This window comes from Callionymus lyra, chromosome 10 (genome assembly GCF_982586985.1).
Source record: "Callionymus lyra chromosome 10, fCalLyr1.hap1.1, whole genome shotgun sequence".
Taxonomy (NCBI): domain Eukaryota; kingdom Metazoa; phylum Chordata; class Actinopteri; order Syngnathiformes; family Callionymidae; genus Callionymus; species Callionymus lyra.
In genome coordinates, this window is record NC_141827.1 from 24,705,369 (window position 1) to 24,732,198 (window position 26,830).

At 36.6% G+C, this 26,830-nt stretch overlaps 1 protein-coding gene across 2 annotated transcripts in view; it reads right to left on the minus strand.

Annotated features, from left to right (window-relative positions):
* col2a1b (collagen, type II, alpha 1b) overlaps positions 1-7,873 on the minus strand; it is a 33,772-nt gene extending 25,899 nt beyond the window's left edge. The window contains exons 1-6 of one of the 2 annotated variants that reach the window (XM_087800041.1): positions 7,459-7,873; positions 4,741-4,950; positions 2,636-2,652; positions 2,381-2,413; positions 1,511-1,543; positions 1,381-1,434 (exon numbers count right to left, since the gene is read on the minus strand). In XM_087800041.1, coding sequence (XP_087656167.1) covers positions 1,381-1,434; positions 1,511-1,543; positions 2,381-2,413; positions 2,636-2,652; positions 4,741-4,950; positions 7,459-7,546 — 435 coding nt within the window. In that variant the 5' untranslated portion in view covers positions 7,547-7,873. The remainder of the gene's footprint in view (positions 1-1,380; positions 1,435-1,510; positions 1,544-2,380; positions 2,414-2,635; positions 2,653-4,740; positions 4,951-7,458) is intronic. The other variant, XM_087800042.1, reaches the window with a different exon arrangement.
* Between the last annotated feature and the right edge of the window lie 18,957 nt (positions 7,874-26,830).

Here is a 26,830-nt window from a genome sequence, read left to right on the forward strand (position 1 = left end):
TCGATGTTGTATTTTTAAAATTAAGTCCGTAGTCCGAAGTTAAACTTAATTTTCGTTAATTCTGCTAATTATATTTTTACAGCTACAAGAATATATTTATATATATATATATACTTTATAGCAGAATGATTGCTTCAATTCTATTGTAGTTGGTACATAAAGTGTTATATAAAGCATGTCTTTTCTTTACTTGTGCTGAGACAAACACTAAAACCAAACACAAGTATTCAGGAATACTTTCTGTTAAAGTAAACACATTTAAAAGAGCGTAAAATGTATTTATAAGACTTTATTTAAGGATCAATGTGAGTCATGTATAGCAACTTTCGATATGTTTTATGAAGTATTATAAGCATTGAACTTGAGAGCTTTAGTGTAAGTACACTGTCCTGTCATTACTAATAACCTGATATTTCATTTAGAAGATTATTTCAAATCAGTTGAAGACAATGTTATTTGTAATGACATTGTAATTACAAAACAGTGTTCCCACTTTATCCAAAGCTCTTAATGTCCACTACTAGTACTACCTTATGAAGCTTGTTATAAGTGGACATACATGATTATAAACTGTCATACCATCGTCTATAAAGCCTCATAAACACATTATAATGTCTTAATAACGTGTTTGTAATGCATTAAAAAAGAGACCTTCTTAAAAGGTGAAATAAATAAGGTGAAATATTCTTCTCATACACAGTTGTTGATGAATAATAAGGCAAAATAAAACTATATATGATGATAAGTATCCAATCCTTGAGGGTCTGCTGGGTATAAAATATAAATAAATGTATTTTGATAAGGAAGCCAACATGTAATATTAAAGTGTAATACAGTATTGTATGGCATTTGGCTGTTGATACTAGTGGAGGGAATTTATCAAACCCTGCTGACAGAAGTCTCGCACTCAGTTGAACCGAACTCCAACAGATTTCACAGCTGGTTACACCTGTAGCATGCATTTGGGAGTGAAAACCAATAATGGGGGAGTCGTCTGTGACTGAAGGTATAAAGCCAGGATTTATCAAATTCGAGCCGATGGTGGTGATTTATTAGACAAAAGTTCCTGTACCTTGCACCCACCTCTTCACATGTAGCGACAAATAACCCGTGAGGTGACATAAGAATGTGCTACGAGCTGACCCAAGCAAGCCAAAACACATTTAGTGTCTCTTTGACATAAGCATGGTCAAAAATGCTTCCAAGTCAGCCTGATTTATTTAGTCTAAACAACCTAGTGGAACGCACAACTTTAAATGATAATAACATACGTGGAGACTTATCATAAAACCCCACCACTCACCTCAATTCAACAAATTGTCAAGGTGTGGATTTTACAAGTAGTGTCTGTGCAAATTGATAAGAACATTCTTGACTGACCCTCTCTCCCTTTTCTCCTCGTGATCCTCGTTGTCCTTGCTCTCCTGGGGGGCCCTACAGGTGAGACGAAGGGCACGTCAGGAATGGCAAAAAAGAAGAATCAAGCGTTTCCATAAATCAAGGATCATACCATTGGTCCATGTGGTCCTCTTGGTCCTACAACCTGAGTGGACAAAAGAGATAAACAAAATAAGAATTTTTCAAATCAACAAACCAACGAGACTCACAGGGTTTCTTTCCACATTATCTTGCCGCCGCAGTCATTTTCAAGGGCTAATCACTTCAGGCACAGCATTACAAGAGACATACAATAAACAATGCTCCCTTTTTTATTTCCTGCCATTTCAGCTCCTCACACAAAACATTTCCAGGTGCGAGCGTGGCAGCTCTGTCCTTCTCTCCAATATCCAATGGTCTCGCTTTTTAGGTTGTTATGTTTTCAAACTCAATTTAGGGGATTTGTCTGTTAGTGAAGTAATTTAAATAGTTCTGGAAGTATTCCAGGAATTGTATGGTGCTTGGTTCTTTTTCTATTTCTTATTTTCTATGTAACCGTATTTCGTTATTTTATTCTGTGAGCTGGCAACACAGCAGAATTCTATGTTGTGTTTACAACAGTGGAAATAAAAGTTTCTGATTCTGCTTCTGAAATCACTGTCTGTCTTCAGGCTGCTGCTGCTAACCCTCTCAGAACTGGCAAACCCCCCAGAAACTTAAAGGGCACAGCATACAATACAAGGATCATCAACATAAATCCGACAAATTTAAATTTAAGTTAGTTTAACATTGCTTCAGCGCTCACGGATTTTAATCAGGAATACTCTCAAACTCACTAATGGTGGACATGTTGTTGAAGTTCCTGCTTATTTAATTGTTTGCATGATCAAACATCCCTGAATCATTGAAGTCATTTTACTTATTTCATTTGTGTTTATAATTTTCTAGCATTTAACTTATTGGTACATTATGACACTTCATGTTGAAATGAGTTTTTACTTACATCAGTAATATCTCCAGGTTCACCTTTCTGACCCTGTTCATGGAAGCAAAACACAAATGAGACACTTATCTTTAAAGTGATGAACAACACAGGCAGGAAATGCAAAGTTACCATCCGGCGCATGTCTTTTAAATCAACGTCTGATCTAAATCCATTAACTACAGGCTGCTATTGTTGATGCATGTCTGGAACTGATACAATTGTAGACACACACACACACACACACAATAATGATCACAGACTTCGGTGTCTCACCTTAGCTCCAGGTGTTCCTGTAATGGTCGAGAGGGGAGAACAGTTAAAAACATTTCAGTGGAGTGCAACAACAATCCAACACCAGAAGCCCATGCAATCTGTACAATAGCTGTTTAATTTCCAGGAGTAAATGAGTTTAATGGCCGCTGACACATTACAGTCGTCGAACCCAAAGCTCCCATTTAGATTGCTGAATCACCATCTTACTGTTAAGGCTTTAAGCAAAAGAACAAAGCAGCTGTTTTGTAAAATCCTAAAAGCTACAAGACAAGCAGGAAGGCCGAATAAATGTGATTACGGTACTTAAAGTGCCTCTATGTGGTTATGCAGGAAAATAAAAGTCTCTATTGTCCTACATAATTGTTTTAAAACTAAGCTGAACTTTTCCAATACCTACTTCCACAATTTGTTTTTTAATGATACTCGAAAATAATAATCTAAAGATTAAAGTATTAGAACCGAGACCATTGGGCCATTTGCTTGTAGTGAAGTGGAAAAGTTGTCTGGTTTGTTTAGATGCTGCTTTAAAAATGACCAAAACTTCAAAATACTAAAGTGTTGATATTGATTTTGCCAAATAAGACGTTTAAATATAAGTATAACCTAAATATAAGTTTACATTTGAACAATGCAAAAAGCTCAAACAGCAAAAAAACGTTTGCAGCGTTTAACATCTACCTTACATAAACGTAAAAAAAATGAATAGTTAGACCGACGACTTTATAGCTAGCTTCATAGCTAACTCGCTAGCTGCATTGCTAACTCGCTAGCTTGGATAGATAGATAGATAGATAGATAGATAGATAGATAGATAGATAGATAGATAGATAGATAGATAGATAGATAGATAGATAGATAGATGGATAGATGGATAGATGGATAGATGGATAGATAGATAGATAGATAGATAGATAGATAGATAGATAGATAGATAGATAGATAGATAGATAGATAGATAGATAGATAGATAGATAGATAGATGGATAGATGGATAGATGGATGGATGGATGGATGGATGGATGGATGGATGGATGGATGGATGGATGGATAGATAGATAGATAGATAGATAGATAGATAGATAGATAGATAGATAGATAGATAGATAGATAGATAGATAGATAGATAGATAGATAGATAGATAGATAGATAGATAGATAGAGATTAGCATTAAAGGTTATGTTTCAATAACTCCAAGATTCTTGTTTTTACTCAATGTTTTTAAAAGATCTAGAGCAGAGGTCTCCAACATGGTGTCTGTGGGTTAATAAAGAAGTAACCCATGGGCCTGTTGTAAAAAAAAATTCTCACAATAACCATCTTAAAATGCTTGTGTTTTAATCTCTTATTTATTGGTTATTTCAGAAGCTTGTAACAAACTTATGGTACTTCGGGTCACATGGTGCCCTTAGAGTGGCTCATAGTTGCAATAAGGTTGGTGACCCCTTTTAGACTGACTGTTCATACTAAAAATGAAAATAACTAAATAAAAATAACAATAATAATGTCACTACCAGTTAGAAAATAGCACGTTTTGGACAAAAAACCTCTGTGAAGAAGTGGTTGTTTAAACCTTTATCAATAAATGACTTATGTCAGTTGCTAACTTTTTTGAAAAAGTATCAGATTACGACAGCCTGTCAAGCATCAAAAGACATGCACATCCAGCAATGACACTTCTGATTTCAACCCACGATGCTTCTCTATTGATTTTAATTTAGCCCGCTCTGTTTACCAGGCTGCCATTGTTTTCTCATGCCACCAGAGCTGCTCCAGAAATCCACAGGGAGCAGAAGAAGGAGAAATGTAAAGTCTGCTCGACTGAGGTATTTCCTTAATGACTCCCACATGTTGTCATGATACTCTGGATGTGAGAGAGTATTCAGACAAGGTGGGGCCAAGGTGAGGCTGTCGTGGAAAAATAGAGGAAGCATTCTGGATGAAACGTGACCAGAAGTGTAGCTGCTGCTGAAGGGACCATGTGTTTGCTTTGGAGGTAGAAGATCAAAATCGAAGACGCGTCTTTGATCGTCATTTTCATCTTCCATTCCAGAATAAACACGATGATCTCGCTCAGTAATTTATTTTAGTTTAAATAAATTACGACCGATGGCTGGTGATGAAACAGCAGGGCAGATGGGGCAGCACTCTCCAAATGCGATTTCAGGATTGGGACAGTCTTTTAGCTCCTCGCAGACAATTTCATCACACAGGACGGTCCCGGTGTCGCACACGCAGATGCGACACGGCTCCGGTTTCCACACATCCTTGTCACTATAGCGCTGTCCATCCTGTGTACAGCTAAAAACGTCTTCCTCTGTGTGTGTCAAAACCACATACAAGCACGGAAGAGAAAGAAAGAGGAGATGATGCATCAGAAATCAAGATAAAACATGTTATTATACACTTGAGAAAAACATTTGCTTAAAAGCATCTTCAAACCTTGAAGCATTTCAAGTTGACAAATAAATATAAATACACAATGCATGGACGATATTTTACTTTTATTATGAATTTCGGACTAATACTTGGTGCCTGTATTTGTATGTCACTTTACATTTAGGGCATTATTTACTGTATATATATGCAGGTTTAAAAGTGCTTTCAGGATCATATTTAGAGCAAACATTGTATTTATTTTTTTTGTTGACCAGAGAAGCTTAAAGGTTGGTGAATGAACTGAAATCATCTGCTAAAACAAAATAATAATGGTACATTTAAAGCTATTTTCAACTAAAGTATTGTCTAATTTTAAGCCTCCTCGTTAAACTGTGTATTATACTCACATATACATGTATTTTTTAAGTAAATCCAACCACTGTCTTAGATTTTATTGACTCTTCTTTATTTGTAAAAAAAAATTCCTAATTTTGGTATCATTGGAAAGCATGCAGGTCCTGCAAGAGCCACGTGGTGGCAGTGTTATTTCAAGGAATCCACAGGAAACCTCCAATTACTTCCCAGGAGCTGGAGCCCATGTGCCGAAATTCTCCGACAAGTTAAATATAGTGCTAGTTTACATTGTGGGAGACACCCTCATTTACAGCAAAGGAGACAGACTTTGCATTCAGGTGATAAAGGCAAATAATCACCGTTGTCGGCTGATTAAGAATGATGGAGGGTCTGGTGAAGTCAGAACATATATACTAAACAATTATGCTGTTTGTTTTCCTTAAATTGTTTGTGTGTGAAGAGTAAACAAAGAGGGCTGAAAGAAGGGTTGTGATTGGACCCACTGACGCTCCAGGGTGGGGGCAAGTACAGTAGCTATATTTACCTTTGAACACGCTTTAAGTCTATGTAACCTCCCAGACCCCAGAAGTCATGAATGAGGTCTTTCTGGGAGAGCGACAGAGTGGGCAATTCACCAACCATTTCCTTGAAAAAACACATTTGCCCCCGGCGCCCTCCCCCCTTATTTGGAAGCCATAGCTGATGCCAGAGAGACAAGAAGGTGGTCACTTCTTAATGCATACATACCTTGGATTGTTTACAGGGTTAGGGTTAGTGTTTGTTGGAAGAGCTACACCTGCCATACCTTGACCTAAACTTTTGGTCATAAACGCCTCAACCTCTCTGCTTTTTCAAATAAGATATTTCAGTCACATAAGTTTAAATGAATACAGATCAAGTAAACCTAGTCTTTTCTGAAAATACCTCCACATTAACACTCTCAGATATCTGCAACTCCAGGCTTGTACCCCTCCAGCATCTTTAAAAAAAAAAAGCTGCCACTGGTTAAGCCAGAAAAAAAGAAGGCATTATATCCAGAGGCCTTCGTAACCTGAAACTTGGCAATAGCAAGAGTGGCTTTCTTCTTTTGCATGGCCACTTGTCTGCTTTTCCAATTTTCACTTAAAAAAAAAAAATCCATCTTTATTTTTCTCTTGAAAAAATCTGGGTTGAGCTGGATTTATGAGGAGCACACCGCACCTTCTCAACGTTTCAATAATAAACCCTCTGTCTCCTATTTTTTTTCCAGTCACCTTTTCTCTGGCTCTCTGTCTCTCTCTGGGCTGACTGTCACAGCTTTTTTTGGGGTAATCTTCTGAGCAGATGGAAACACATGGAATTATTATTTCTGGCGAATATTTGCTGGCGAACCAGTACTCGAGTGTGAATATTGAGATTATAATCCTCCTCCAGGTCTGGTTTTGAGTGGTGTATATTTATTATGCTTTTACTTTTAACAGATCGAATTATTAGAACCCTTCTTCTGTCTCAACAAGCCAGGGTTTGCATGGATGCCCTCTGAAAGCAATGGAATGTGAACACTTTCCACCAAAGGCCCTTGAGCCTGACCACCTTTCACTTTTTGGCCCATCCCCACCCACATTTATCATCTCTGTTAAGTGAATCTGCAGTTTTAAAGGCAGTGGCCTGGAGCCACCACAGGTGTTTGGCTGCGCATGTAAAAATAGGGGGGATTTTACAAATGCACCCTCAGTGTCGGATCATAAGATTTATTTTAGTATAATAAAGTATTTCATCAGCAGGTACATTGATGGATAGAGAGGAAAACGCCTGGTGCCTTTACTTATACGCACCTCGAGAAGCTTTTTTAAAATTAAATTCTATAGCAATATATTACTTTTTTACTAATGATGAAACACTTTATTTGTGACATCGAATTATATCCGCAAACACGACAAACAATCGAAAAGAAAACAACTTTATCCAGTGCGTAAAAGTTTTATGATCGTGCGTAAAATCTTCCGCGGAGCTTCAGGTGCAACTAGACGCGTTTCTGGATCATCTTTTTCATATTGACAACATCTGCCGCAGGTTTTTTTTTGTTTTTTTAAAGAAAATGAAAGTCACTTACGGTCGTCCTCCTCTTGACATCTTACAACGGATAATAGACAGACTTGGGTTGCTACGAGGAGCAGTAGAGTCCGTGAAGCCACCAACATGTCTAAATATTAGACATGCACGGCCCTTGATGGAGAAACAAGTGTGCAGTGGCTTCTTTCAGTGATTCTGTCCCAAAGTTACAAAAAACCAACCATTCGACCTTCACCCTTGCTGAATTGGAAAAAAAGGAAAAAAAGAAAACGATGGATGGAAGAATCCGTCGGCAGGACTCGGACCTGCAGCAGAAAACTCAGCACCGACCGCTTCAGGCCAGACGCTGTAGTTTTATGTCCCCGTTGCCTTCAATGAATATTCGTATATTCCCAAATATGAGGACGGCCCACTTCAACCCCCTGTCCGGGTGTAATCTGAGCCCCGTTTCCCTCCCATGCCTGAATCCCAGGTTCCATTATTCCCAGCCCACTTTTTTTCCCCGCACGTGCTGAACTCCTGAAAGTTGACAACTTTCCACACAACTTTGAGACCCTCATTCATGCCTCGAACAGACACAGACTATATGTTCCACCGATATTTGGGCCACACAGGGAAATAACTTGCATTAATAAATTAATATATATCATTGCATTTTGCTATTTGCACCCCTGATACCCTTTTTGTATACGTTTACATTTTTAAACAATATATTTGTTAATTAATTAAAATTAACTTAATAAATATGAATATACTTAATTTTACTGTATATATGTATGTACTTGTGTGTTTATACTATGAGATCTAAAAAATAACTGAAAAACGACTTGGAAATTCATTCTAGGAAACGGGTTCCATTTATTCTAAGAGGAAATATTATTTTATGAAATATATAGAAATAGAATAGAAAGTCACAGTATGTAAGACACGTGACCTTGAAAAATAAATAATGAAATATCTACATCTCACCAAAAGTGCCAGATGCTCTCCATTTGACATGTAATATACAATAATAATATAATAATAGGGATATATTTTATTTGCCACGATTTGCCAAGTGTTCTCCATTCGGCATGATATATATATATTTTTAATATTTTACAATTAAATATAATAAGTGTTCTGAGGTGATTGATTTCCCTTTTACAAGCTAGCACTGTTGTCCACTAACTAAGCTAGCAAGGTTTTAAATTTCCTTCACAATAGAGTTGAGAAAATAACTTTATTTAAAAGTCTTCCTATTAATTGTGTGTTACAGTTATTAAAACTTTACGGACCACAAAGTGCAGATAAATAATCTAAAATTATAAGGGAACTTTCCTGCTTGATACCCTGGCTCCTGCAAAAGTTTGGCTCGTATTATGTCATGTAAAGAAACAGTGCCTTTGTATTAGACATGTGACCTGTGTGACAGACTTAAATCTTGATTCTTTGGTATGTAATTTTACTTTAAAAAAAGAAAAAAAAAGGTATATTTTCAAGGGAAATTCTAAAAAATACATCGATACATTTAAAAACATTTTAACATATACTATTAAATACTATTATTAATACGATTAGTATTATGACTTATATTAACAGTAATTAAGCTAACAGCCAGTTATTGAAATATATTGATAAATGATTAAATCTATTTGTTGCTGTCTAATCTTGTCAAGTGTAACGGGAGCAACAGGTTTCAGAGATGCCATTCAGGCAGTCGCCACAACTCCAGAGATGTATTAATAGGACTTGGACAGTTTGGTTTCATCATTTATGTAGGGTCCTCACCCCTGAGCAGGTTTTGACCCGCAAGTCTTGACCTCTGAACCCTTTATTGGATATTGAAGCAGCTGTTGTTAACAGCGCGTGCAGCACTGATGGTAGATCTGCTGCTGCTCCTCTTATGACAGAGAATACATTGTGTAGTTTGTGTTTCTTTTATGGATTATAGCAGTTTTTTGGTAAGTTATTATAAAATATCAAATGTTTATGCTTGGATTTATTCACTCAAGCTAACAGGTAATGTTTACATCATGGTATAGAGAAGGAGGATTTGAGCAAAAAGTGAGCAATTATGTGCATTCTAGAGAGGTTAAACCTCTCGGCTATTATTCAGGGCTTATGATAATAACCCTCATTTTAGGTTTAACATTCACCCAGATTTTGCTTTGTCGCCAAACCAGGTTTATTGTCGCCAGAACCTTTTTCTTGCTGATAATGAGCTGTTGTAGAAAACTACATAAAGAACTCAAATACTGTATAACTGTATTTTTACTTGAGTAAATAATCTGCAATGTTATGTAATTACTATTTTAGCTAGTTGACATTAGTGCTGAAATCTACCAGCCCCCGTTACACTTTATGTTATAACTTGTAACAGTGACTTTTATATAATACAATGTTCAATTAAATACATGTACTACATCTCAGTGATTGGATCTTGTATGTTAAGGGGCGGTTAAAATCATCTTCTCTATGAGAAAATGACACATTAGATAATTAGGTCATCTGAATGAGACTCAGAGTAGAACTTTAAAGAGAGTAAGAGTAAGACTCGCTCCTTATTGCCAGAATAATGCTTGCGTTGTAGATTTCCACACATGATCATCTATCTTAACTCTTCTGTTATCTCTGCCTCAAGGTGACGCAAAGTGTTTGTGGGGCAACACAAGGAATACCACAAACACATTTGATTCCAGGTCTCCGGGTCATCTTGACCCAGAGATAACACAAGGGTAAAGGAAGACCTGACTTTGGTAATACTTTCCTTCTGATAATGAAAATGAAAGTGGGACAGAAACACAAAGAGACTGTGGCACATTGTTGACCGGACCGTGTTTCTTGAAAACTACAGTCATTCTTCTTTTGTGATGTCGAAGCAGCTCCATAAACCCAGTTCAACACAGCGATCAAAGGTGACGCAGCTACTCATTTTCTATCCCTGGAGGCCTTAAATCAGAAGCACTGGATTTTATACAGACCCTCTTGTTTTTAGCATGTCGTCTGAATTTTATTCTTCTCAGGAAAGGAGAAGTATTGTTGCGTGAAAAGCTAAAACAGAGACACTGTGTGCTCGCTGATGAGTAGTTAAAAAAAAGAACCACCAGGATTTGGTAATATATCTCTCGAAGAATAGTGAGCGTACATGCCTGTGTGAGGAATTCACTTTTTTTTTTGTGGCAGAGTGAGTTGAGACAAGACATTTCTTTGTTCCGCGACCTGCCACAGGGACCTGTGGCAAGATTTAGATTACTCCTTCAAAGCCAGCCTGTGTCGGATTGACAGATGTGTCCTCCAACGGCACGAGAGGTCAAAGGGCGGGGGAGCCATCGATGCCCTGAGAGGGATGAGAAAACAAACATTAGTGCTCGAGGTGTCGTATGTGTGGCATTAAAAATGCCCGAGACTAAAGTGCTGACATGAAAAAAAAAACTTAAACTTATTAGGACCAAATACCTTAAGACACTGCGACTGATTTAAGAAAAAAAACAAGGCAAACATAAACTTTACATTTTGGTGGGTAGTTTATCGACTAAGCTAGTCCAGTCCTCCGAATATAAAAGATTCAGACACAATCCAAACTAGTATCTAGTGTGACGTCAGACAGTCAATGTCAAGAGTAAATGATTGACACACGGGTAAATGGCCTACCGACTGTCTTGTGTGAGATATCTTGAACATTCAGGGGTTGATCTTAAGTAGATGTGCACAATAACATTACGCAAGAGAAATAATATTTATTAAATTTAATCCAAATACCAACAACTGAGATGATTTAAGCTGCCATTGTTGAATTTCATAATTGGGTTTAAATCATAAACATTCTCGTTCCCTACATACATTCATTTTAAATGGAAAGGATGAAAGCCATGTACTGTAGTTTTAAAAATATTATTCTTGCTTTTATGGACTTAAAAGGGGGCTAGCGTTGTTATCCGGCTGATCACGACAGATTTCCGAAAAATGAAACTAAAACTACAACTTTTAAAAAGGCTGTAAATGCATAATGTTAGAGCTACAGAGCTCTAATTTAGTTTATATCTTTACTACTAGAATTAGCCTCTTGTAGCACTAATAATAAGGGATTAGTTAGCGGACAACAGCTTTCGTTCTTTATTGGCCTATGTGGACAAATAAGGTAAAAACGATCAGGCTTAGTCAGGACACAGATTAGATCATTGTGAATCCAATAAAATCTCTTTAGGACCCCTGAAGCACCGTGAGAGATCCCAGCTGACTCAAGTGACCTTTATAGATATAGCTATAGTGCCTGCTGTACATGAGCGGAGTGTTACCAAATATTTCAAAAGTGGACCAGAGGAAAACATTTTGTACATTCCACTCAATCTTAAACCAGCATCTTTTCACACCTGTCTTTATGACCTCTTAAAATTAACCCAAGAACCTCATTCGTTTTACCTTGTACCTCCATCCCCACCATTCTTTATCAAACACACTTCAATGATCATTGACATCGCATTGAAAACCATCAAAATCATTTGTGTTTGCAAGAAAAGCGTCTGTGTTTACGTCTGTATAAAAAATGACTACAAATATAAATAGAATGTGTCTGTTACCAGTTAAGTTATGTTACCAAGAGAAAAACTGTCACAAATATACCACATGGTCAAAGAAAAATAAATTGTTTAATAAGTAATACATTACCCACCTAAAGTAATATTGTTAAAAAAAGAGATCTTAACAAATCAAACAACTATAAGAGAAGAAAACAGCTCATTAACAAAATAAATTAATAAATAAATAAGATGCTTGGGTTGATACACCTGTTTCCTCCTCGACAAATCTCGATTTTTCTCAATTATTTCCAGACTATAAGGCGCACTTAAAAGCATTTAATTTTCTGAAAGAAAAAACAACAGAACACAACAAGAACAAAAGAGAAAGAACTTTCTAAGTCTCCAAATAGTTGAGAAATAGCGTCAGTAATGACAGTCGTCTCCACTAAAACCTCCACCTCTCCAATTCACTCTATCATCAGCAGACATCATCATGCTCACTGTACAGTGTTTTGTTTCTTGCTCTTTGTTGAATTGCTGGGATCTATTTTTCCTTAATCAACTGTAGTCTTATTTCAACTGTATAGTGTCTTGAGATAACTTTGTTATGATAAAACACTTTAAATAAAATTGAATTGAATTGAATTGAAATTGAATCATCGTCCAGGGAGAGTCCTCTGTCTCCTTGTCTGTCCATCACACAGTACATTAAAAGGAAGTGATTCCTTTCACACACATGCTGCCTTTAGTTACCACTCCATCCCTCACTGTCTTCAGATTTGGATTCATTTATCAGCGTTTGAACCTCAGTGTGTACATTTCCACAGGATTACAAATGAGGTCGGTTGTTGAACTCCAAGACTAGACATTGACTTTAAATTGTTACATTTAATAATCAGTAACAGACAAGGTCATAAATTGCATTGATGGATAGACCAGTGACAAATTACACCCAGTTAAGTCCCTGCTGGTTCACACAAGTCATTTTAAAGAACCTCCGCTTCAAAAGAACGATAAAAAAGTCTGTGAATATACGTCTGTTCAGGAATTGAGTCTGGAAAGATAATCAGAGCGAGTTTGGGATAGAAGAGGGGAGAATGAAAGAGAAGGGAGGGGTTCAGACGAGGAAAAGAGAGAAGAAGCAGAAGGTGGAGAAAGTGGGAAGTTGGAATGCAGGAATGGGAACGGGACCGAGGGGGCGGGATGAGAAGGGTGATGATGAAGAAAAGGTGCACACTGGAGGGTGAGCGCTAACTCGGGTCATGTGAGACGAAAGTGACGACATCACAGACTGAAAGAATGCCCTGTCATAAAAACGCACGATGACATCAATAAAAACGATGTGGTTGGTATAGAATAAGACATTTTTACAAAGTCACTTTCTTTAGGTAAAAAAAAAGGTTTGCATGAAGCTTTTTTTTTCTTGCCTCTTCTGGAGGGAGATACACTTGGCTAGTGAGAACTGAAGCTGTGTGGGACGTGTTGTTTATTGATGGAGCGTGAAAAATGCTGGGAACCACCAGCAGACCATGTTTCCAGCTTAATTAAATAAACGTCAGCCACCAAACAAACTCTGGTTTATTGATTTCAGAGTGAGATTGTCAGCGAGAGATCCAGAGAGCACTCAAGTCTTAACTTAACCACCACCACTACTTCTTTTCTTCTTCTGAATGTTACATTTAAGCTCAATTTCTGCTCCTTATTTCTACACCTCTGCACGTGTGGAACCCTGAATAATGACATGAAGAAACTCACTATCCTTGTCATATGTCTCCTACACAAAGACACTTCCATTGTAGCCCTCAACCTATGGCCTCAGTCACAATACATGGTCCACAATAGCTAAAAAAAAAACGTACATCACCTTAAATAAATGCAGTATTTGAGTCAGCAGAGACACATTTTATTGAATTGTGATTGAGAGACAGAATATGAAGCTTTCCCATTTTTATGAACGATCCAAATTATTAATAGTGTATTTTCACAATGATTTTAAGACCATATTTCATATACTCTGTAAACATTTAAACAGTTATTCATCGTTTTACCTCCTAAAGTAAGAGTTTTAAAATGTTATTACAATATGCCGACATCATTAAATAAAAATTTTAAAAAAATGCCAGTGCAATGACTCTTCAATAAATTAAATTAAATTGAAATGCATTCATTTCTGATGTGCTTTAACCCTGGCCACAGCCTCCATCACTGTCTGGTATTCTGCTGCATGGATTTTTATTTGGGTGTATTGAAAATAAACCTACATATTATCTGTCTGGAAGTCATGACGTCAAACTAAATAAGAGACTAACATTCACAAATTGAAAAAGCGATTCTGCAATCATTTTTTATCCTAAGATCACATATTTTATCAAACAGATTCATCTCACTTGTAAGAGTTAAAAGTAAGAGTCAATACTTTGACTTCTATGTAAATTCAAGCAGCAACAAGAAGACGAAGCAGAAGAATAAGAAGCCCTTGTGCGGCTTCTTTTCGCACGAGTCCTTCAGAAACAAACCTCTGTCTCGCTCCGAGCACAACAGTAAACAGCAGCATCCAATTACATTGACAGAAGTCAACGGTGGTCTCGCACACAACCCTCACTGTTTCTATTAGCGACACTTATCACCAGAGTGTCATTTGCTAAGTAATCAGTGAGAAGTTATGTGAAGTGTTGGGAAGCAGGGCCCAGGCATAAGTACCTTCAAATATATTTAAGTTGAACAATATAGAGGGAACACTCGAGCAGCTCAGAGAGAAAAGAAGAAGGAAAAACGACACGAGAATGTGGCAGCATCCGTGGAAATCTCATGACAAAGCCGGGGGTGGGGACTTGAAGTATTCCAAATCTCTGGAAGAGATTTTTTTCAGGGGTCACAGTGTTCATCGTCTATGAGGACCAAATATGAAAAAAATGAAAAAGGATGCCAATAATGTGAAAGTAACAAAGTGGGTGCATGACTATTATGACAATCCTCTCAATTAAATAACAGGTTTAATTTACAGATTATTTACGAAGAAAATCCAAGAAAAAATGACAGAGGTTTTTTTCTCAGGGAGACTGACAAAGACGCAAGGGACTTTCAGATGCTCTTTTCTCAGACATTTCATTCCTTAAGTGCATTTCTTCTATTTCTCCTTCGCTATGTCTGGTTAGTCTATCAGTCTGATCAGAGCCTCCACCTCTCTCACAGTCCAGCTTGGGGATTTTGGGAGGGTTTGTCTTTCAGCGTGGCTGTCAAGTTTCCTGCTCGGTGCTTTCAATATATTTAACACATCTGAGTCTGTCACGGTGTTTATGATGGTTTTTTTAAAAATATATATGTAAACTTGATACAGTTGGTACCTTATCTAATAAAAGTATTTTTGTATAATACACATTTTTATTTTTCACTTATATCGTTTGAGACAGTGCCATTATTATTATTTTATCTTATAATTTCAACACACAGTAAATCCTCTGAATTTCTATAAAAGCCATTAGTTGAAACACAACAAATACACAATTGTTTTTCTCGCTACTTTGTGTTTTGTTTTGTGCATCAGAATAAAGGGGAACATTCATGAAATAAAACCTATGTGGCATATTTCAATAATAAAAGCTAAAATAAAATAACACGATGTAAAAACAATATTAAAAAGTGTCCTGACCTTGTATTTGTATATTTCCCTAAAGATCAAACACAGCATTCCAATTCAGCGGCTTTTCTGATGCTTAGATGATTCTCTTCTATTAAATTTCCTCGACACTAGCTAGTGGTACTAAATGGTTGCTAATGGATAGAAGGAAGGAAACAGAATTCAAATCAAAGTTAATCTGTATTCTACGTCCTGTTGCTACCAAGATGTCAGGACATACAAACCCAAAGAGACTGCAACATCTTTGTGAGTGATGACGATTTCCCTGAAGGTCAAATACAAATATTTGTTGTTTTCAGTATCACACACTTGAACATTATTTACACAGTGATTTTATTCCAGATGCTTTAATTTAGCTTATAGAACACACTGTTGATGTGCAAATGCTAACTAGGTGTTAAGACTGTTGCAGGCGACATTAAAAAGTCTTTTTTTTTCAAGGTTAAATATCTAAAAGTTAATGGATACTTCAGAAAAGTGTCAAGGGTAATAGAAGCTTAATATGTTTAAATGTTTTTAGAAGAATTGTAGTGAAAAATTAAGGACTTTTTAAATCCCTGTCGGAACATTTAATTTTTGTTTTATGTATAGTTCTAGTCTTGCTCAGAGACGGCCTTTCTTTGTCTGATGGACTCATGACAATGTTGAGATTTTGTGTACTTTGGTAAATTTAACAGGCTTGAACAGACATGTTTATGAAACACGCAGGACTGCTGTGATTGGCCAAATCATGTTCATCGGTCAGTCAAAACAGAAACAAAAACTGTGGAATTTGAAGTCCAGTAGAAATCTGATTTGAAGGCTGAAGGTCTTGAACCTCATTTAATTGGTGTCTATTAACCTCTTCCATCCTTTGGATATTTCATTGTACAAATCAACTATAGCATCTAGATTATGATCTCTAATGAAATAACTGCGTTAATGAAGGAACAAAAATGATCAACACTGCAGGAAGAAGGATTTAAAGAAACAAAAACACATCTGGTTTGATTACGTCTCCTCGATGATGTGGTCAACACTGGTGTGTCTATGCAGGCCTGGTACTGTACTGTGGGTCTCCATGCCTGTTCGTATGGAGCTCATTTCCTGCCAGTGAATAGTCCCATTATGGAGGGAATTGTTGGTGGAACCAGGTGGTGAGAGTTGATTTCACTGCGGAAGAGGAACCATTTCAAAATATGTACGTTGGAATCGGAAGAAAGTGGCTCTTAGTGTCATGTTCCTACACATGCCAGATCTCAAAAAGTTAACTAAATCTTTTAGCTCTTGTGGTCGATGGGTTAACATATTTTACCGAACTGTTTCTAACTGTAAGTATCGAATTCCCTTCAAATTCCTTTCTTTCAAACTCAGTTTAACTGTAAGTCTCTGTACAATTGTTGACAACTATTATCTCTGTTCTTTAGCATATCTTTATTATTAACAACTGTATAGGTCAGATTTACATCAACATTCATCTATAGTTCTTTTGACATAAAATGTATTGATAGACCAGATGCAGCCCCCTGCCCACGAGTTTGACAAATGTGATCTAATAAATACAAATGTACCTTTTGAGGCTAAAAACGACAGATTAACTCACAAACTTTGTACTTCCACCACAAACACCCGTTGTTATTTACCTTTAATCTTTTTTTAATGATCACAAACACTTTCCGCCTGTTGAACGTCATAGTCATGGTGTCATCAAGCATCTTAGGTGAAATTATTTTGGTCAACGTTGAACTGACTCAACATTTATAGCATTTGGGGACCACATAAAATTACTTGGTGGGAAGGTTTTGACCCAAAAATATCAGAAGATATTTGAACATTTACATATTATAATACAATTATACTATAATATACTTAAACATAACTTTAACTATCCCACTAACCACCTACATGCAGTACTCAACATGCACATCAATTGAAAGCTAATGGAATTCTCTATCACTTCTTTAGCACACACGGAGAATATAGGTAAAACTTTATTGATCACTCAGGAGGTCTCCTTAGGGAAATTGTTTTTTTTATATAATTTAATATTTTATATAGTTGATAAATAAACAATTTTGCATGTGTTAGTGAAGAGAGTAAGTAAGTAAGTAATGGTTATTTGTAAATAGCCTTTAGAGAGATGCAAGAATGGCAGGTGAAAGAATGATGATTGAAGGGTAACAAAAAAAAAGACGTGTTTTGATGTAGGACAAATGAAGACTTTCTAAAGATAGACTTTCATGTCACATTTCTATAAATGAAGACATCAGATCCTGTTGATCAAAGTCAAGAAGAAACATATTTTCAACCTCTAATCAACTGCTGGTATCAAGTTAACTACTCATATTATAGTGCACAGACAGATTATAGATTAAATCTGTTATAAACCAGAAATATTTGAAAACCAATAAAAAGTTGACAGTTCGTGCATGAGTGGCTAAAAGTATTCTTGTATATTTTGATAATAGGGTCACAGAGCAGGAGTGCACGAGAGGGTGAGTAAATCCACCAATCAGCATCGTCCCCTTCAGTGGGTAATAGTGGGTTAAAACACACCAGCACTTGAGATGTTGCTAACAACATACAATTTAGTCAAAAAGTCCCACTTCTTTATTGTCCAGTTTCCTTCGGTGGTATGATGGGGAGAGGGGTTATGTACTGAAGTTAAGATCAGAGTGTGAAAAGATATATTTCTGTATCGATAACACTAGTTAAACTAATTGAAAACTAATAAAATACCAAAAATATTGTGTTTTGGCTCCCGAGTACCATGAAATAATTCTTCCTAATTATATTATTTCAATGAGTTTAAGTTTTGCTACTTACAAATGATTGTTTCTTCGAAGTGTTCTGAAGGGATAAGAATGTCCAGTTTAAGAATTAAAGATATTTTGGTGCTTATACTCTTATTAGTTTGACCATACTTACTTTAAGAGTATCTATTATTATTTTAAAATAAAACCAATATATTTGAAACTGACTTTACTCAAAGAAACTGTGTAGTCAGTAACTGTATTGTGGAACAAATTACATCGCGATAAATGACTGTTAACTCTGTTTTTCTGGTTCTAACTGAGTTTTACACTAGAAGTACGTTTCTGAAATCGGATAAGAATAAACACTGCATTCTAAATAGATGTTATATTATGGTACTTATTTCGGCTTCAAATGCTTTATCCCTATTCAGGGTCAACATGAACGTGAAGCCCAAAAAACAAATGTGTTTGTGGTATCCCTTGTGTTGTCTCTCGGTCAAGGGGTACGACCTCCACCACAGCAAATGTATTTATGGAAGCCAGGGAGGTCGTTCAAGGGTTAAATGACAACTTTACCCATGAGTTTATAACGCCTTACCAAAACTTCTTAATGAATCTTACTTTTACCACAGTATAACAAAAACACTGTGCAACATAACAATCAAACAATTACAATGAATTCACCTCAGTGCTATGTTTATGCTGGAACCACCCTTGTCTGACTTCACTTACACATTTCAAAATAGGTATTTCAATTAAAAAATAAAAATCGTTTGAATTAGAAATCACCTAGAGAAAGAAGAAACAGCGGAAAGGGGATGTTTGAACACAGATACACAATGTTGGCACAAAACTTCTGAACATGATGTCATAAAGGCAATGGTTCTAAACCTATTGTCCGCAGGTTGTGAATATATGAAGTGCTTCCATCAGTTGTTAAAAATGATCCGATGATCACATTTTAGTTGTTCCATCGACCAATCAACAGTTTTCATTTCACTTCACGGTCAGTTGCTTCCTGAGCCATGACAACTCTTCTTTACTACTGTGTGATGTGCAAGGGAATCCAATACTTTTATGATTTAATGGTAATTGCTAGCACCACTTTCTCCAATAATTTACAGTACAGGTAAAAAGTTTTCTGGTCTGTCTTTCATTGGTTTCTTAAAGTAATGATGGTCACTGGTTTCTCTTATTGTATCTAATTGGTTCTTGTCATAATATGAATTCTAACATTTGTCCAATAAAGCTGTCAGCAGTGATTCAACCTGACTTCTGCACTGCAACACAACTAATGGGCTAAATCCATGCGAAGTGAAATCCACGTCAGGTGACCACCTCTTGAAATCATCAAGCAAAATCTAAAAGTCTGCAAAGCAGAAAATGGTAAAATTGGTGGAAACTAGACTTTAAGGTGTGTTTTCATTCATTCATTCATTCATTGTCTACCGCTTTATCCCTTGTGTATCATTGGGTGAGAGGCAGGAGACACCCTAGACAGAATGCCAGTCTGTCTCAGGGCTCACAAAGACACACAAGCATTCAAACACACATTCATACCTACCTACGGACATTATCCTCAAGTTCTCAATCAATCTCTGTATGTTTTTGGACTGTGGGAGGAAACCGGGGTGCCCGGAGTAAACCTACGCAACATGGGGAGAACATACAAACTCCACAGAGAAAGGTCACAAGTTGGCTCGGCCTGGAAGGGAGCCAGCAACCTTCTTCCTGTGAGGCGACCGAGCTAACCACTCTGCCACTGTGTGCCCTGTGTTTTCAGTTACTTTGTATTTTTTTGTTGAGTACAAATGATGAATGTATAACGATAACTGGCCAGAGATCTACAATCCCTGAGTGCTTTTCTAACAGTGAGTTGCATATAAACCCCGTAAACATTTCCCTTTCAAAGACACAAACCATTTCTGACTTAGTGAAAACTTTCACCTCGAGAATATGCTCTTGGCATTAAGTACCACAGATCTTCTCAGGTACATACTTGGGCAGGACATTTCCTTTCGGAACTTTTCCTTTTCTTTGAGTTGAAATTTGTTGTGACTTTTCTTACCAAAAAAAAAAACAACTTTATTTTATAACCTGGGGTTCTTAAAAATCAAAAAGTATGAAAAAATAATAAATCACAAATATGGCTTTGATTATCATTTTTGCTTAAATGATGAAGGAAAACAATTGTGTATTTGCTTTTTTTATGATCAGCTTTTCACGAATGCTTTTAATTGTCGAACAAAGTTTGGCTTTACTCTCTGTTATTGAGTAGCTGATCCTCTTCTTCACCTGTTGTCGTGACCACAACATTCCCCAGTGGATCGACGTCCTCTTGTAGACGTGCATCGGCTTCTGTCCATCTTTGATTTGTGCAGGTTCATTAGCAAACATTTAAGTCTTGTGTTATCATGACTCCCAGATGTGTTGTGGTATTCAATCCAGTTGCATAATCCTAATGCTGTCAGCTGCTGCGAGTGGAATGTTCCACTTATAACTGCACGGTTTTAGCTGCTGGCCAAAACCCATGAATCATGACACACACGTCCAGGAGAGAAAAGGAAGAGAAGTTCAGGAGCAGTTATTTTGTCTCTCCGTCCAAGGCGTGTGGAAAATTCACTCCAGGCCCAGAAATCTGACTTGAATTTGAAGAAAAAAAAGTTTGATTAAGAAAAACACTATTTTACTTGTGTGAGAAAAGAACCTCACATGTTGTAGATTTAAAGGTTTTCTGGAGCGACAAGGACTTCTTGCGATGAGTAAACAAACTGTTTTTTTACCCAAAGGGCTTTTTTTTTCTTTCTTTCTCCTATTGTCTCTCCGACCGACCGCACACTTCCTTCACAGGAGCACAACGGTCGGGGACGCGGCGCTGTCATGCTCGTCTGAAACGATCACTTCAGCTCATCTCCACTTCCATCTGGAACCACTTAGTCTGAAAGGTTCAGATGTTTTTATGTCGGCACAGCTGCCGTGGAGGAGCGGGTCTTCAGAGGGTCTTTTCCATTTCAGAGAAGATCAACTCTGCTGTGATGATGATAAAAAGGCAATCTCAAGCAAAAACTACTGGTCTAGACATAGAATAGTTGAAACGTTTTAATTTCGAAGGTCAAAATAAAAGTAGGTGAGAATTTGTTGAGGTTTTATACGAATACGAATGACATCCACAAACACGGCCCAGGTTGAAAAATAAGTTAATAATAATACATATTAAAGGTGGGTATCATTTAACGTTAGTTAATCAGTTTATATTTTTCAATCAATCATATTTTAAAAATATTTTCATTGATAGAAAGAGAGATTTTTATTCAGTTATTGTTTGATCCAACCCAGAAATGGCTGAAAAAAAGCCATTAACTAGAGTTTATTTCATGTTAATTCACTGTGTCAGATGAAAATATTGATACAGTAGGAAAAAGTGTCATCATAAAGTCATGTATTGTTTTAAACAGATGCAGTTCTAGTCATTTAACATTCTGCTGTATTTGAGTCACAAATAATCATAAATACTTTAGTTTCCACCAGCAAGAGTTATTAATGTTTTTTTTCTTTCTTCTAAATCACACTTAATAAAAGTAGATGAATGTTTATGTAAACACTATGACCTATAAAGAGGCCATTGTTTGAGATTAGATAAGGATCATAGGTTATCGATATCAGATATCTTATACAGAGACGTCCAATAAAAGCAAAACTGATGACAAAGGAGTTTGATAGAGGAGGACAAAGAAGTTATTTAAATCCAAGAATAAAAAGACAATATCACGAACAGACTTCCTAGTAAGTAAACACTTTGTTCAGCTGCAAATTAGCTGACTAAACGATTGATTGAGTTGGTTTTAATTATTAGAAGTTACAACTCATCAGGTCTCCATAAACTGCTGTAAGTGAACACATTTAAAAACGATTAAATATTACACCACTCACCAGATCAATCCATGTCCACTTCAGGGTTTGACCCTCCGTCGTTTTTACTCCGACAACTCAAGCACAAGAACACCAACCATCACTAAAAATCATTTAACCAAACGGAAACACTAAAGCACAATAACAATGAATGTGCTTAAAAGAAATAAAGCACTAATTATAACTTAATTATAAATTATGAATGGAAATGAACCACATTATTAATCCTTAACCCTTGTGCAGTCTCTGGGTCACACGTTTGTTTTTGGGTCACCTAGACCCAGAGACGTCAAAAAAGGGTTAATCACAGACTGACATTTACAATTTAAAGTCAACCATTGACATCTTCATTTTAAAAAAGCGCTAAAGGAACGAAAAGACTGTCAATATTTAGAAACTATTGCTAAAATTAGAATATTGTTTATCTTGCCAGCAGGAATTGAGTCATTAACTAAAACTAAGTTAAGCTCAGTTAAACAGATAAAGTGTGTCCCCAGATTTTGAAGTACAAACATTAATACATAAAAGTAAATGAACACAATAATGCTCGTTGACCTTTTTTTTTAGTTCTTTTTTATTTTTTTTATTTGCAATATTTCTATATCTTAAATGAAAATTGGTTCTTTTTAAAATTGAATGACAAGTGATATGAATGGAAAACAAATGTCTTAAAAATTATAATTATAAAATATTTAAATAAAACTTACAGTCTAATAATAAATATAATAATACTTGGTTTTTATTGAGCACTTTTTAGGACACACAAAGACGCTATACAAACAAAAGGACAAGAATAAAGTACAAAACGGACATTTAAGAAATATTATTTTTGCAGGGATCAGCTCTAACTCGGATATGCTTCAAAAAAATCCTAATTTCTCACAAAAACCTTTTCATCTTCAGAATTTGTCTTGAAATAGTTGTTTTTGTCCGTCACTCTGGACGCTACGGTGTCCGGTGGCACTTCCTACGTCCACTCAGCTCCCTTCTCCAGCTGAATCAATACCAGCCAGTAATGTCACAATCATCCACCGCCAACCCCCGCCACACACACACACACACACACACACACACACCCCTAAACACACACACACCAACATAAGCACAGTCATGCTGGCACACACAAGCTCACTCACTCACACGTACAAGACACCAGACATTCCCAAACAGTTACATTCCTGACACCTGAATGAGATTCCCCGGGTGGATCCTCGGACCTGTGTCTTGTTATGTGAGTCGAGTCACTCTGTCAATCATGTCTTCCTCAGAGACGTGATGACATCACACAGTCAACGGAGGAGGTTGATACCATAATTAGCAACAAATTCTCGTCACAAATGCTTCAATTTCTTGACACAGTCAAAGAAAACCTATGGAAACATTGATACACAGTGATACAACAAGTGGCTTAATGTGGCTTAATGTGGCCCACAACAGCTTAAGTTATTCTAGTTGGCTGTCTGCACAAATACAAATGTCTTAAGATGTTTCTTGAAGGAGTCAGTAGATCATCAAACACAGAGAGAGGAAGATCGTTCCAAAGTTTAGGAGCAACATCCTGGAAGGATTTCTCTCCTCTGGTCCTAAACCGTGTGCGAGGAACCATCAGTAGATTCTGATCCACAGACCTCAGAGCCCGAGCTGGGGTGTAAGGCTGGATCAGATTACAGTACAAAAAACAAAGTTAAAGTTATGTTATTTACAAAGCCGTCATAATGAATATCATATTTCATTATCCACAATCTGATTCATTACCTCATCGGTATCCATCCTTCATTCAACAATGGAAGTCTGGAAACAGAAGATTCGTCCAACTGCTGCAAACCGGGACATGGCAACTTTTGCAACGTTTAGTGAGTGCTCATGGGAAATCTGGTCTCCCGTCGGGCTAAACACTATCACTGTAGTCCATTGGCTTCGCTTGACTTCAAATCGCATAGAAACTCTTTAATCTACTTTTAAGCAAATTTATTCTGCGGATCACATGAAATGTCTTATCGGACCAGAGTTTGACTCCTCAAACTACATTGTAGTATTAAAAATATTACAAACAAAAAAAAAAATCCAATAAAACATTAAGCCTGTAATACACGATTTACAAATCAATACATTTTTGCAACAGGAAAACCTTTTTCACAATACATTTTTTTTTGCATTTTTGTCTCAAAATGAGAGCCTCTTGTCCATTACGAGGGTCAGAGATCAATGAAACCCTGACCTGGGCAGCAATAAAAAGGTTAAGATCATGAGTATCTTTCCAATTTTACTCAGGAAGATGAAGGAGACAATGATGGATGGATCTCCAGGTTTTCACCTCATAATAAATATGTATTCATATCTATGTTAATAGAATTTGTTTCATCGTTTTTTAATTTTTCTTAACCTGCAAAATGGTTTATTGTAACTGTACTTTAGCTTGACATGGACTCATCAATGCTACAATGCTACAGACAGTCATGCTAGGTAATCTGTCTGCAGGCGTGATCCAAAGTGACTCCTTCGACATCCCTCAGGTCACGGTGAATAGTCCAGTTATAATCTGCTGTAAAAGAAGGCCACATGCTCCTTTATCTCGTGAGGGGATCCCTCTGTGCGACTGCTCTTTCTTTTCACTGGAATCTAAGCCTGTGAGGAATGTTGGACTCACTCAAACTGTGCAAAAGTCCAGCAGGCGGCTTCTGTACCGTGCATCTCCTTGTCTGTGCAGTCACCTCTGTCAGCAGGAGAGTCACTGTCTGTGATCCACCGAGAATATCTTTGACATCATCTGAACCGGAGATCAAATATTAGAAACAGCATCTTGTTTTAATCCGAGATGCAAAACTGTGTTTTACTTGATAAATAACTGTGTTGTTCAGCCCTCTTGGAACCTCTGAGTCTTACAGAATTATGTTTCTCAGTCACACGTGATAATCCCTCAAATGGGTCCAATTGAACTCATTAACCGAGGCCTGACGAATTGGGTCAATTCTTGCTCCACATGGTTCAACAGGCTCTCTCTTGTGGTGGCAGATTTCAACATGCTTATTTTTTTATACACAGGAAGGGGTGAGAAAAAACAACAACAATAAATTCTGTCAATTTACTAGTGAATGTGACCTAGCTATTTTTTTGGAACATTATTTAATGTAAAATTTAAAAAATACATCAACATGTATAACAGACTGTTTCAAGAAAGATTACATTTTATCATAAAAGGTTAAAAGCTAAACAATAAATATAATAAAATAGACAATCATAGTGAAAAGAGCACTAATCATCTTAAACAGTAATGATTTTAAGAAGAGGAGAAAAATATTTCAAAACCTTTTGTACCTGTAAAAGAACTGTAAAAAACTAAACAACAACAAAACATACTTAGACCTTTAACCCTTGTGTTGTCCCTGGGTCAATGTGACCCGCAAGCCCGACAATAAATGCCTTTGTGGTATCCCTGGTTTGTTGTTAACCTTGATCCATAGACAACACAAGAGATACCACAATAACATTTGTTTTCGGGTCTCTGGGTCACTTTGACCCATTGATTACACAAAGGTTAAGAGAATTCAATTGATATTGATGATTTTGTATGTAGTATAGTAAAAATAGGTGAAAAAAACATATAAAATAAGTAATTAGTGAAAAAAAGGAAAAAAGTTTTAAGAGCACGGGTAGGTTCTAAATTTTTGTCTAGAAAAACATTTTGAATATACATCAATAAACAACATGATATATAAGCACTTTCAAATGTTATTTACATTTATTTAAAGGGATAAAAAGCAAGGCTCATAACCAGTTTTTTAAATGATCAGTTTCAGTTTCATAGTAATGATCTGGTGGGACGCATTAATACAGTTAAAGGGCTTGGTACAGATTAGTTTTTGGAGTAAAATGACTGAAATTAAAGGTTAAAAGGTGAAAATTAAGTTATTATTTGGTGCAATTTTGTTCAACCGTTATAAAATACAAGATTTAAAGAGGTTGCTTGATGTCTGGATTTTATATATTTAAAAAAAAATCTGTTCAATATCTTTTATAAATGTTCATAAAAAGGTAGTTACATTAAAAGGTCAATTAATTTACCAAAATAGCCAAAATACCAAAATAAAATGTAAGAAACTTGAACTTGGAAGACAAAACACAGACTTTCAATCATATTATATTATTGAAAACCTATAATTGTTTAAAGTCTTAATAGAGGGTGTTCTACTGAAAATTGCCATTAGTGACTGGCAACACAGATTCTTGGTCACCAACTCAGTTTGTTCTAAAAAGAAAAAAAAAGTATGATGCCTCTTTCCTTCCCTCCGAGCCTCGTCTCCTTCACCTTCATCTACGGCTTTGAAACCTCCCGCTTCATCAATGGACTTTTTGAGCGTTTGGTTATAAATGTCCCTCTTTTTTTTTTTAGGGTGGAGGCTGTTGATGGTGGCCAATTTCCAAATTCAGTGGAAGTCAGAGCGGAAGAGAAGCGAATGAAAGCACAGGAGATTTGGGAGAGGGAGATGGAATGAGGGGGTAAATTGAGATGGTGAGTGTGTGTGTGTGTGTGTGTGTGTGTGTGTGTGTTCACTGTGGTCCCCTAAGGTGAGTCCAGTAGCTCCACATGTGGAGAGGTTGGATCATGGTTCCCCCACCAGCTGACACAAAAGG